We start from the raw sequence: 14,351 nt of genomic DNA, 5'->3' as shown, positions 1-14,351 counted from the left end.
ACACCTTGAGGCACAAGAGAGAATTTTTTGGCCGTTTGGGACTAACAGAGAGGTTGGGCGTTATTGATCCCATAAAGTTTGGTCATAGAGTGGACTTTGTGGGTCTTCTATCAAGGATTAATTCATCAAATCAAAGTTTCCCACCAGGATTGAGAAGCAAGACTCATTTACAATTAAAGTCTTCTTGTTTTCGTATGTACTATTCGATTTAAATAATTTTATTTGTATTTCATAGCTTTAATTTGGTAATACTGATTTTACTCATTGCATGCCCTGAGATCACATCATACAAGGCAGGATATACTATTAAACAGTTTATTAAATATTTCAATCAAGTCCAAGTTTGGGAGAAAGAAAGGATATAAAGCAGTGGTTCCCAACCTGTGGTCTATGGACTACCAGTGGTCCCCAAGAACTGAAATATGGGTTGTTGTAGGTTTTTTCGGGCTATATGGCCATGTTCTAGAGGCGTTTTGGACTACCAGTGGTCCCCAAGAACTAAAATATGGTTTGCGGCCTCACTGTTACTACACCGTTGCAACAAGAGCGACTGGTCTCGCAAAACCCTCTTATAGTGCTGAAGCAACAGGGATATCGGGAGGCTGACTACTCATGAAAGTCACAACAACAAGCCTCCTGACTGCTGCTTCTCCTCCTCTGCCCTCCCACTGAGTGGAGCCATTCCATGTGGTGCCTGGAAGCAGGGGTGTCTTGATGGTCTTCATTTTTAGGCCTGTTTCTGGCGTTATTTGGGATGTTGATTCAGAAAATTGCACTGGATAGACCACATCAGCTCAAGATTATTAAATATGATTTTCTGTGGGTGAGCAGATGGCAACTACTGGATGGTATATGTTCTGTATCAGAAACTAGAGCCAATGTGGTCTATACAATGCAATTTTCTGAATCAGCACTCCAAATAACCAAACCGAATCTAAAGTTGACCAAAAACCGATTTGTAACCCTTTTGATACTAATGTTGGAGAGTAGTTCCTGGTCAAAGTGGTCCCTGGTCAAGTGGTCCCTGGTTTTTTTTTTAAAAAAGGCTTATCATACATTTGATAACAATCAACAACCTACCAAAAAATCTATCAATTCTAGTTGCAATGTATAACTCATATTTAGAGAGTTTAAAACTTTATCGTGGAAATTATAATCTTCATATTTGCTTCTTCAAATTACTGTCACCAGCTGAGACAAAATTTATTAATGAGAAAAATATCTTGAGAAATTACTAATTATTAACTTATGTTTAATAATATTGCACCTGTCAAGTATGTTTGTTCATGAAGTTCTTTGATGCTCAGCAGTTCTGCATTCTGCTGCTGACAACTTTTTCTGGCTTGGTGCCATGTGAGAGCTGAATGAGAGTTGATTTGGTAGAGATCTCCTGTCCAATGGTTTTTGGTCCAGAAAAAATCATCTTGGTCAACTATGAAATAATCGTAAACATTGTAAACACTGGGATGAAATCATTAGCTGTGAAACTAAATCCAGAAGTGAAACTTAAAACCAAAAAACCCCCACATCTTAGTATGCTTTTTCTGAAGAAATTCAAAGCCCAGACATATGTGTTTATTTCCATGAATGGGTTCTGCTCACATTCCAATGAAAGGCCAATGAGGTAGAAAAATTTCCTTCACCACATCTGTCCTCCGTGCCCTCATTTTCAGAAGAAAATCCTGAGATATATGGAATCTGTGACCTTTTCTCAGAGCCTGGAAAAGTCACTTTTTTGCAGTACAAAATCCAGAATATTTAATCCAGTATAGCCAATAGCCATAGAATAATAGTTGGAGGAGGGTCACTAGGGTCATCCAGTCCAACCCCATTCTGCCATATAGGAATATATATAATCAAAACACTTCTGACTAATCACCAGCTGATTTTTCTTTAAAAATAAGACTCTACTAAGTTCTGGGGCATCATATTCCCCTGTCAAATAGCTCGTAGCACCAGGAGGGTTTTTTTTTTCAAATGTTCAGGTGGAATCTCTTTTGAACCTTGAAAAAGCCATTTTTTGCTGCATAATTCATTGTCACCCCAACTCTGTCTTAAACTACTGGTGCATTCACTTAGTTTTGGAATTATTATTGCCCGTGTTCATTGGTTTTGGAATAGTTTTTATTGTTGTTATTATTAACATTTCCTAGACCTTTCCCCTTTGAAGTTCACAGCCTAACAGTTTAAAACACAATCCACAAAATCTCAAAACACAAAGATAGCAATTGAAATTATAATAGTTTTAATGTGTGCATTAAAAGGGAAGAGGTTAAAACAAATTAACACATTATTTGTCTTGATAACTTGCAAGGTTTTCCTCACCTTCTAAAGTGAAGATGTTAGTATGGAAATGGGATAGGCTTCACTCAGGCCCCATCTACTCTGTCATATAATCCAGTTTCTGAACCCAAAATATCTGTTTTGATTTAGATTATATGGCAGTATAAACTCATATAATCCAGCTCAAAGCAGATAATCTGTATTCAGAGCAATATAGATCCAGCCTCAGAAAGTAATATCAAAGAGCATCGCTTGAGCACGCTGTATTCCTAGTGTCAGCTAAATGCAGTGACAAGACTTAAGGCTAGGCATCTGTTTCTTTTCTTGTTGATTAAAACTCGATTATGTTTGAGCAGGGCTTGTATCTATGTTGAATGTGACATATGTAAACCCCCAGGAGTTCCTGTCTTTGGTATTCATGGTGCAGAGGCATCTTTTAGCATCTTTAAGGCTGAGAAAAAGAGAATTGTAGCATAAACTTCAACAGATCGGGTCTATTTCATCTGATACAGGCCATAATGGCTATGTCTTGAAATACTTTGGCATTCATTGTGAGTCTGGCATGACCTTCTCATATTGTCTACTACCATTTTCTCCTTAGTTGGCTTTTATGTAATATCACAGAATTTCTGGAAACTCACAAGTATTTGACAGCCTGTTGCTTTAAAGAACCCTGTTATAAATATGTATTCTGTTAGCTCTGCTCCCCGTGGAATGTAGGGAATATATAAAAACAACTGACTCTTTGGCTTGCAAAATAATTTTAAAAGCCACAAAGTTTACCTTTAGAGTCATGTGGCCAACTATCATAGAAGAGGAAATCCTTTGTATTAGGAAGCTTCCTGAACATTGCGAAAGCACAAATATTAATATATACATTTTGTGCCAAAGTGGTAAGTCCTTACCATCCACCGGACAATACCCTGCGAGAGAGTCTTCATCCACATCTGCAGTTGTTCCACACCAGAGTCGTGCATTTCCATCATCGTCTGTTATGCACTTTGCATGCCACTTGCCTGAATACTTGAATGGGAATACACAGGGGGCTCCCAAGTCATTGCCTTCTAAGGTAAAGAGTGCTAAATATATATATAAAATAAACACAACATGTTATTCTAGAAAACATTTGGAAAGGATTAAAGTAAGAACACGGTTAAAGAAAGCTCAGATAAAGTCCCCAATCCAGAACTCTCTATGTGTGGTTGAAGAAAGAGCATTTGCATGTCCAGACTTCCAGGTCCATATCAATAAAGAAAGAGAATAGTTTTGAGCACTGATTTCTTTAAACTGAAAGCTTTTCTTTCTTAAAGACAGAATGTGCATATTACCTACACTGGTGGTACTGAAATTAGCATGCATTTTACAATTAATAGCATCTTAGAATCAACAAAATATGGTAATTCCATATTTCAGTGGAAAGACACTGCATCTGAATGATTGTATATGCCATTCATGTTCTCTCATCCTTTATCATTGACTTAATTGGCCCATATTTTTGAAGGTGAACCCAAGTGTTCGAATTTTGTTTTGCGTATCCATATCATTGAGTAGAAAAGCTCAATCTAAACAATTATGTTTCTGTCAAAGTTTCTCCGTTTGGCTAGAATGTTCCTTAGTTTAATGGAGAATCTCTCAGTTGGTGGATCATACTGGACTACAGCATCAGGATTGCCAATGGTCCACCAATATATAATTCCCCACCATACACACATGGGGTATTTTTTAAATTAATATAGTGTATGTGTTTTGGGTCTTTCTTGGGATAAAAGCAGGGTTTGGGAGGATCCTCTTAATCAGAACCATAACAGGGAGGAAACAGTTTAATATCTCTGGCTCCTTCTGCACTGTCCTATATCTTAGGATCTGATCCCAAACTGGATTATATGAGTCTCCACTGCTAGATAATCTGGGATCAGATCCTAGGATATAGGGACAGTGTAGACAGGGCCTAGGTCTGACATACCCAAGTCCAGGCATTGCATGTCTTAGTTACCTCTGCATTAAACTATTGCAATGCACTCTATGTGGGGCTGCCCTTGAAGAAGGCCCGGAAACTTCAATTGGTCCAGTGTTCGGTGGCCAGACTTCTAACGGGAGCGAATTACAGGGAACGGTCTACCTCCCTGTTTAAGGAGCTCCATTGGCTGCTGTTTATTTTCCAGTCCAAATTCAAGGACCAGGTTATCGCCTACAAAGCCCTGAACGGTTTGGGACCCGCCTAACTTCGTGACCGCATCCCTGTCTATGCACCTGCACAATCCCTTCGATCATCCAGAGGGGCCCCTCCTTTCACTCCCACCTCTATCGCAGGTGCGACTTGTGGGGATGAGGAGAGGGCCTTCTCTGTGGTTGCCTTTAGACTTTGGAACTTGCTACCTGTTGGGATTAGGCAAGCACCCACACTGGCAGCCTTCAGGAAGAGTCTAAGAACTTGGCTGTTTCGGTGTGCCTTTGAGGATTAAACAACAAGTCCCTCACCTTGACCAACTCAGCACATAATGTCTTTTGATGCACTTTATCTTACCCTTCAGTGAACTAAATCCCATTGTTTGTCCCATCCGAACCTTCCACAAGATATATCACCCTACTCATCAATTTCACCCAGAGTTTTAAAAATCCTATTTGTTGTATTTGGCCCTGCCCACTTGGTTATTGTTTTGTTATTTACATTTTACCTTGCGTTTATTTTATATTATTTTCCTTGATTTTATTGTATTCTATTTGTTGTATTAATTTATGATTTTATGTTGTATTCTTTTGCTTTACTGTAACTGTTGGACTTGGCCTCATGTTAGGCTCCCTGAATCCCCTTGGGGAGATGGAGGTGGGGTATAAATAAAGTTATTATTATTATTATTATTATTATTATTGGCTCTCAACTTTGGGATTTTTATTGTTACTGGAAACATTATATTTTAGACCTTAAATGCATGTAATTCAACATACTTGAAGCAGGCAGACTTTTTATCTAGAAAACAACATTCAGTCTCTGAAATTTACCTTCATATCCCTTGGCGCATAAGCTGTTTCTTGTGCCATAGGCAGTCCAGAAACTCTTAGGACTGGTTGTTTGAGATACTATCACATTGTCCTTCCATTCATTGGCAGGCTGTAAAAATAAATTTTCTTCCCTAAGTGCCAAAAGGGTCTCATTCTTGCAGATCCATCTCTGAAGTTCACTGGTCTTGTTACAGGGAGAGAGGGTGAGTGGAGCCAGGTTGGTTTTTGAAGTTACTGCTAGACATTGCTTTGTTCCCATGTTCACAATCTGGTCTTCAGAAGCCCACTTAAAATTTTGCCACTCATTATCCTTATTGCAGCTCATTGGGATGATGGAAAGAGATGTTTGAGCTTGTAGACAATGCCCAAGGTATTCATTATGTATCAGAAAAGTGTCAGGCTCTATAGAATTGAGAGAGGAAGATGACAGAAATATACATTTTCAGACAACTTATCAATTTATAGCCTGTAAAAGAAATATGACCACAATGCCAAGGATATAATGGACCATCCCTCTCAATTGTGCAGCTTATTTTTACTATGACAAATACAGTTAAACCCAAGTTACAAACAAGGTAGGTTCTGTAGGTTTGTTCTTAAGTTGAATTTGTATGTAGGTTGGAACAGGTATATTTTTAAGTCTAACACCAGTCAGAAACATATATTTTATTTTTGAAAAGCATAGGGAATGATAGAAAATGTGCAATGACAATTAGAACTGCCTTGTTGTTGATATGGCATTGAACTGTTGCCTTTTGTAAAGCTATTCTGGCCTTTGGGGTGAGAAGGGTGAGGTATAAATACTTTAAATAAATAAATAAAAAGGTTCCCTGAGGTGTTTGTTTTGCTATCTGTGCACCTGTTCAGAATATTTCACCTCACTTTTTGACCCTGTGATAATAGGATTGTGATAAAGTTGTCTTGTTGTGAAGACAAGGATTGACGATAAAGCTTCAGTTGAAACAACTTTTTCCATGATAACTCTTCTAGGAGTAAATTCCTCTCCCGAGGGGTAGATTTCCCCCACTTCCTTTGTCTCAGCCCTATTCTTAACTATGAGTCATTTGTAAGTTGGATGTTTGTAACTCAGGGGCTGCCTTTGCTTTGGTTATCATTAGCTTATGCTTCCTTTACATCCAAGACAGTATATACGATGTCTTAGTTATGATTTGGTTCCCAGTTCATTTAAAGAATTCTGTATAATTTTAACAATAATAAACAATAGGCTATTGTACATTTTGCTTGTCAAAAAACAAGGGAATTTAAGAGAATTTAATGAATATGTGTGTGTGTGTGTATATATATACACACACACAAGGCTATTAGTAATACTAGTTTAGTTCTGTATCCACACAGCTGTATAAAATTCACATTGAACTGGATTGTATCGTAGTGTGGACTCAGATAATCCAGTTCAAAGCAGATATTGTGGATTATCTGCCTTGATATTCTGAGTTATATGGCTATGTGGAAGGGCCCTACTTTGAGCCTAAGGCAGCAGTTAGTTTTTACTATAAAGTGTCATGAAAAATTGGATTAGCAGCCTAGATGGTAGTGGGTTAACCCTATCTCTTTATAGCAGTTCTTCCTATAGTGTAACCTACACATTGCTTCCAGCCAGCTGCTTCCAAACCAGTTTATAATCTTAACAGACAAAGAAAGTGTAGAATTAATAAGCCGATGTTACTAAAAATAACACTATTGCCATGTAAATCAATTAAGAAAATTCCCTTATCTCCAAGTATATCTAAATAGCAACATCTCTCAAGAAACATATTCATTGTTTGTGTATTTATAACACCAAAAGAAAAATTTAAATCAAATAGTTCAAAAATAGAGGTTAAAGTAAAGGTAAAGGTTTCCCCTGACATTAGTCGTCTCCGAATCTAGGAATGGTGGTGCTCATCTCTATTTCTAAGCTGAAGAGCCCGCGTTTCCATAGACACCTCCAAGGGCATGTGGCCAGCATAACTGCATGGGACACCGTTACCTTCCTGCCTAAGCGGTACCCATTGATCTGCTCACATTTGCATATTTTAGAACTGCTAGGTTGGCCTAACAGTGGGAGCTCATCCTGCTCCCCGAATTTGAACCGTTGGCCTTTTGATCAGAATGTTCAGCAGCTCAGTGGTTTAACCCGCTGTGCTACCATTGGGTCCAAAAATAGAGGATATAACAATAGTAATGAGAGAAGTGAAGAAGACCTTACCTGAAGCCTGGAAAGCTGGCTGGATGAGCAAGAGGAAACTGAAGAACAAAAAAGCAGACATTGGAAAGAACCAAACTTCCCATAAAACGCCTTTGAAATTAACACATGCGAGTTATTTGCTTTTCTAGAGCTCTTTAGTAAATAGGTTGGGCACAACAATGGCATATATTTATAACACGCAACATTTTTGAAAGATTACTCATTTTCTGTGGAACATTCTTAGGCAATAATGTGGTTTGATCAACAATTCAACTCAATTGACTTTATCCTAGTAAAATTCAGCTGAATTCATCAACTTCAAATCTAAGTTGACAAAATTGCATTGTCTAGGGCACATATGTCAAATGCATGACCCACAGGCCAAATATGGCCCATCAGGTCATATTATGTGGCCCACGAGGCTTTCAATGCCAGGGCAACATAACTACATTTATTCAGTCTTACAACTACAAATGGCCCTTTGAAGGCAACCATATGTGTCCCTCAATGAAAATGAGTTTGATGCCCCTAGTCTAGCAACATATTCAAGCACCTGCGGCTCTCCTTTCCCAATGTTCTTTATTGGTGTCATCAATAAACATCTTTTGATTCAAATATTTCAACAAAGACAAAAAGGTAGGCTTTGCACAAAAAGACTCCTTTTTGGGATAAAATAATGACAACAGGAAAAAAGTGATTAATAAGATTTATAAGAAACTACTAGAATGTGCCACAGAAACAGAAGAAATTAAAGAATATATTGTCAAATGGTGGCGAACATTGGCCACCAAATAAAACTAGAAGAGTGGGAGAGAATTTGGAACTACAAGATTAAATACACTTATTCACATGACTTAAAAGAGAATTAGTATAAGATAAAACACCAATGGTACATCACTCCACAAAGACTTTCCAACTGTTACAAGAATATATCAAATAAATGCTGGAAATGTGGTAATCAGATAGGCATGTTTTTCCACACATAGTGGATGTGTGGAATTGCTAAAAAATACTGGAGAGAAATTTATGAAAGAATACAAAAAGTGTTAGAATTTTTTTAAAAAAATTATTTATTTATTTATTTACTGTATAGGTATACTGCCCTTCTCAGCCTGCAGGTGACTCAAGTAAGTTTACAGAGGCAACAATTCAATGCCCACAATACCATAAGCTACATTTTAAAACATTAACATATAATATAAAACCATAACAAGATCAATAAAAACACAAATCAAAATGGAATCTATGTATTTCCTTTTGGGAATGCCAGACTTAGAAAAGGAAAGAAACAAAGACATTTTATTTAACTATCTAGTCTCATATTGTATAGTAAGTAAGTAAACTTTATTACAGTTGATGACCAGCTCATAACAGGGGACCCAGTTCCACTCATCCACGTCAAACCCAAGGGGTTATATGCTTCAAACTTTCCCAATTTTTAAAGTGTTGGCTAAAAAACCACATACAAGTAGTTATTAAAACCCAACTCAACCCACGAGATCATCTGAAGGCAGTCTAAAGGAAGGTAGTAGGGATGACACCTGGGGGGGGGGGGGTGGATATCCAACACTATAAATATCAATCTATCACTGATTTCCCATCTATATTCCAGAGGTGAAGCTTAGATCTTTTGACTCTCAATTATCATCCGCCAGATTTTAATCGCAGCCATGCAGAATTTAGCGACATTGAATGTCACAGTTGAGTTTGTGTCTGAGAGCAGCAGGGCTACATAGAATTGTCCAGAGCGTCCTGGGTATTTAATTGTCCATGGTGAGATGAGACCAGATCAAATGTCTCTATAAAACAGGCACTGCAGAACCACATGCTCCGTTGTTTCTATGTGACCTGAGTCACAGGGACATAGCCTTTCCGACTATGGGGTCTTCTGGTAATGACCTTCCAGTATGGCAGAAAAAAGCCCATGAGCTCCTCAAAGTGGCACCTGGACTGGGGAGAGGCCTCTAAAACACCTCCCCCACCTTCCTCTGGAGCTCCAACGGCTTCTTCTTCCTCATCATCATCCCGCCACCATTGGGAGCACAAGAAACTATCTAGTCATATATGCCAGAAATTGGAGAGTTAAAGAAACACCCTTGATCAAAGATTGGCTAATCAAAATAACAGAGATTATGAATATGGATAGACTCACACACTTGTTACTCCAAGGCACACCAAAAACTCAAACGAACTAGCAACCAATTAAAGACTATCTGAAATGAATGAAGATTAAAATAATAATATAAGATATAAAGAAATTACAAGAAATTTGTTCACAAATAGAGACAGAAAGAAAGGAGACCTAAAGAAGAGAAAGAACATAGTGCTATTTTCCCCCTGCGAATTCTTGAAAGGACTGCACCATTAATATACTCCCAATACTTTTCGCACTTTTTTCCTTTTTCTCTCTTTATATCACTATATTTTTTCCTATTTCACTTCTTTCCCCTTTTCCATATATATTCTTTTAAAATGTATTGTATATAATATTTGTGTGCTAGCAATAAGCATTTTTTAAAAAAATACTTCAATTGGATTTTTTTAATAAAAAAAATAGAAGATGCCTGGAAATAGACATATTCTCTTCCTTCTTATTGAATACTATTGCACTGTGAGGCCTTGATCAAACTCAAAGACAATCCTCAGCTGCTGTTTTGGTTCTAGCTCAAGATAAAGAATTGTTCTAAAGACATTATGTGTGGCTACTCAGTGAGTTGTTAAGTGAAGAACTGGGCTGAATTCTGATATATTCTAGGTATTGGAGATGGAGAGAGATTACTGTATTCTACCATAACTGGGTTTTGATCAATGAACTCTTAAAAGCTTGTTTACAGTGGCCAATTAATCTTGAAACAGTCCAGAAGACTCCCAGAGGCCCTGGAGGCGTTAACACATTCTGTCCCTGACTCATAACAGTGGCAAGGTAGTCTACATGGTCCAACTGGGCTGAAACCCATTCAGCCCAGTTGGATTGTCACCTTATCTTTCCTGTTGCCGTCACCACTGCAGATAACCTGGGTGCCTGTACAACCAGGCGTAAGGAAGGGTTGGCCCCTAACTGTGCAAACCCCTTTGCTGATGCTGGCAAGAGGCACTTGCAATAGTCAGGGGCATCTGCAACAACTATAGTTCCAACCTAGGCCCTAGTCATCAATTTTTTACTGCAGTAACAAAAAAGAGAAAGGTGGTGCAGACCTGCATAGACAACAGACTTATTTGTGTTGAAGACAGACTACTGTCCATTCTGTGCCCAAAGTGTAGGACTTCTCTGGAATGTTGTTGAAATGCAGGAGTATTCCCTGACTTTCCTTAAGATTGGTCTAAACTCATTCACTCCAGTTTACCCCATGCTAATGACCAGAAGTCTCTGGACGTCATGTTGATGTCCAGGAGCGACTTCTGGCCTACTTCAGGTTTGGGGGTGCATGTAGACAAATCCTAACCATCCTAGTTTCCTATTGCACTCATGTCATGTTTATGCAATTCCCATATGGAGGAGGTGGCCTGCATCTACACAATAGAATTAATGCAGTTTGATACTGCTTAAACTGCCCTGGCTCAATGCTATGAATTTCTGGGAGTTGGTATTTGGTGAGGCACCAGAACGCTTTGGCAAAGAACCTTGTAACCTTGTAAAACCACGACACATAGAATTTAGCCATGGTAGTTAAAATGGTGTCGAATAGTATTAATTCTGCATTGAAGATACACCTGTTGTCCTTTGTAGAAAGACAATTTGCCTCTAAATTGATCCAGTGGTCATAGCATCACACTTCAATCTGCTACATGGAGAAAAAAAACTGTGTAGTATTTCATTTAAGGGGCCATGGTAGCACAGCAGATTTAACCGCCAAGCTGCAGAACTTGCTGACCGAAAGGTTGGCGGTTTCAATCTGCAGGACAGGGTGAGTTCCCGTTGTTAGCCCCAGCTTCTGCCAACCTAGCAGTTCAAAAACAAGCAATTGTGAGTAGACCAGGGGGATGTGTACAGACATCAAGAAAATTTAGGTTTCTGGGAAAGAACAAAAATGACATTGCATTGTGGGAAGCAGTTCCAAAGATACCAAGAATAAAAAGACTAAGCCATTTAGACTTTTGTGGGTACTGGAGATGGAGGAGCCGAAGCCACAGGAGGATTATTTCTGGGAACAAAAGAACCAATTCTGTTAACTTCAACTAGCTTTCTTTAACATTCTGCCTGTTACTTGGTATTACTGTGCTGCTGACTTTCAGTAAGTGATACTTACCTTTATTCCCTTTTCTTATTTCTTGTGAATTAACATTTACTTCACATTCCCTCCCTTTTTGTACTCATTTGTTGTAATTATTCACAGTAAAGAATGAGATCAGCACAGACCAGAATACAGAAATTTCCTGTTCTGCTTGAAGAAAATCATGAAGTGAAACCTTTTATTTTATTATGGGGAAGTCTCGATTGTGTTGTAATGTAGTTATTAAACAAAATAGTTACAAAAAGTAAAGCACTTTGCTACTGATATATTAATTTTACATCAGTAGTTCTCAACTTATGGGTCAGAGAGTTCCACTGCTGAACAACTCTCACAGGCAAGAAGTTCTTCCTAATGTTCAGATGGAATCTCCTTTCCTGTAGTTTTGAAGCCATTGTTCCACGTCCTAGTCTCCAGGGCAGCAGAAAACAAGCTTGCTCCCTCCTCCCAATGACTTCCCCGCACATATTTATACATGGCCATCTTGTCTCCTCTCAGCCTTCATTTTTTCTACCTAAGTGGAGTATCTTGCATTTGATGTTTACTACGTTTACTAATGAAGCCTGACGTTCATTCGTTCTTTAAATTTGGATCATTTAATAATAGAACAGTTTTGACAGTTGCCACATTAATCTGCTGCATTACACAGTTATACTCACAAGTGATCTGAGACAGCTGATTAATTTATACACAAAAGTTCATTGGTCAGTGTATGCATTTTCAAATATCAATTTGTTATCCTGCAATGAGTGAAGTTAGCCTCACGATATTTTGGTTTGTTTGTTTTTTAACTATTACCCAGCAAACTCTGTAGGTCACATTTTCTTAAGCATGGACCACCATGAAAACAATGGAGGTATTTGGTGCTGGTAATAACAATCAAGTTAACTTCGATTTATGCTGAAGCACAATGGGCTCAGTTTAGACATCTTGGCTTCTTGGAAAGGTTCAGCCTTGATTTACTCTTGGACTCATTTATGTGTATTTTTGGAAGTCAACAGTATTCATAGAACTCTCCTCCATCACTATATTTCAAGTGGATTGATTATATCAGCTTTCTACACTGTCCAGCTTTTACAGACATGCATGGAAATTGGAAATATATTGGCCTGGGCAATCCTGACTTTAGTATTCCACGATAAACCTGGAAATCGTAATGATAAACCTTGAAAACCTATATGCTCATATATGTACACCACAAAGTAGCTTCAGGGCCAGTTTTGTTTATGGAAATATGGAATGCATTTTCTGTTTTATCAACCCAGTTGAGAAAAGGAACAGTAGTAATAATTCTGTTATACATTGTTGTCTTCAAACTATTTCTCCATCCATGTCAATAGCCTTACATTGCTGCCATCTGTTGACTAATACATTTTATGGTAAAGCTAAATTCATAACTAACAAAAGAAAGCATAATCATTCTTCCATCCTGAAATTTGCTTACTTTAAAAAGAAAAGAAAAACCTGAGGATACATCTAGACATTACTCACGGGATGTGCTTGCAAAGCAATTCTTGTTTCTTCTGAATTATTTGGTAATACCCTGGCCAGTCGGTTTTATTGTTGGAATTAGTCAGTTGAGTGATTGTGAATAAATTCTCACAAAATGTGAGGATTTCTTCTTATGAAGTTTATTTCTTTGTTAGCCTACATTTCTCCAAACACAGCTCACAAAATGGATTAAAAGAAAATAAATCTTTGGAAAGTAAGGGTTTTGATTTTTAAAAAAGTTTAAAACAAATTATCCGATTAAAATAGTGATTTAGAACCATTTGGAAACATTTCAAATATAACAAGACAAATAAAAGCAATACAAGCCCTGCTTTGTTAAACAGTTAAATCACCAAGCTTTGCCTCCATGGGAAAGAACCCACAGCCTGGGAGAAGCCACCAACAAGGCGTTGCTTCAGAAACACAAGACAGCTGCTCAAAATAGGATCTCATGCCAACACATAAACACATTCGGATCTCATCAGATGCAGGTCCTCTCCCATTTCCACACACTTCAAGATATTTCAGGGATGAAGTGTCACTGAACTTTGAGGGGAAAGGACCATAGGGAATGGTGTCTCAAAAAGGAAGCCTGTTTTTGAAAGTGTGCTGGTATCCTTGAAATGGGAAGAGACATTGCCTGCCCATATGATGGGAATTAAGCAGACTCACCCCTTAACACAATCTTGTGTTAAGGGGTGAGTAAGTTCTTAGTCTTCTTTAAAGAAGGAACCTTGTGAAACACCATGCAAAGAAGACTCTTTACCGTGCTTCCTCCTGTTTTCCCCAGTTCCGTCTGATGAAAGCCATTCCACTGAATATGCTGACAAACAGCTTCTGTTTATTCAATGACTTTCTTTTCATTAAAACTATCAATCAGATTTTGACTATTGCAATGCTTGCCTATTCCGTGGCAATGCCAGTGCCATGTTTAATGAGGTTGTAACAATATGATCAATCACCAAAAGGACCATCTTAATTCTAAAAACTGTTCAAATTTTGCTAAGTATGTTTTGCTATATTTAACTCTGAAACATAGTTTTGATTGTTTGGAAATGTAACATATATTTTCTTTAGTTTGAAACTTGAGTGCCTTTTTTTCCTGAAACCATCTTTCCATTTGTCATAATGTTACTGAAATACTCCTAATTCTTAAGAAC

At 38.0% G+C, this 14,351-nt stretch overlaps 1 protein-coding gene across 1 annotated transcript in view; it reads right to left on the bottom strand.

Annotated features, from left to right (window-relative positions):
* LOC132778895 (macrophage mannose receptor 1-like) overlaps positions 1–7,602 on the bottom strand; it is a 41,894-nt gene extending 34,292 nt beyond the window's left edge. The window contains exons 1-4 of the mRNA XM_060782353.2: positions 7,493–7,602; positions 5,284–5,685; positions 3,189–3,362; positions 1,268–1,432 (exon numbers count right to left, since the gene is read on the bottom strand). Coding sequence (XP_060638336.2) covers positions 1,268–1,432; positions 3,189–3,362; positions 5,284–5,685; positions 7,493–7,553 — 802 coding nt within the window. The 5' untranslated portion in view covers positions 7,554–7,602. The remainder of the gene's footprint in view (positions 1–1,267; positions 1,433–3,188; positions 3,363–5,283; positions 5,686–7,492) is intronic.
* Between the last annotated feature and the right edge of the window lie 6,749 nt (positions 7,603–14,351).

Source organism: Anolis sagrei, chromosome 6, assembly GCF_037176765.1.
Source record: "Anolis sagrei isolate rAnoSag1 chromosome 6, rAnoSag1.mat, whole genome shotgun sequence".
Taxonomy (NCBI): Eukaryota; Metazoa; Chordata; class Lepidosauria; order Squamata; family Dactyloidae; genus Anolis; species Anolis sagrei.
Note: the sequence above shows the minus strand (reverse complement) of the source record. Positions and strands in the feature narration are given on the sequence as shown.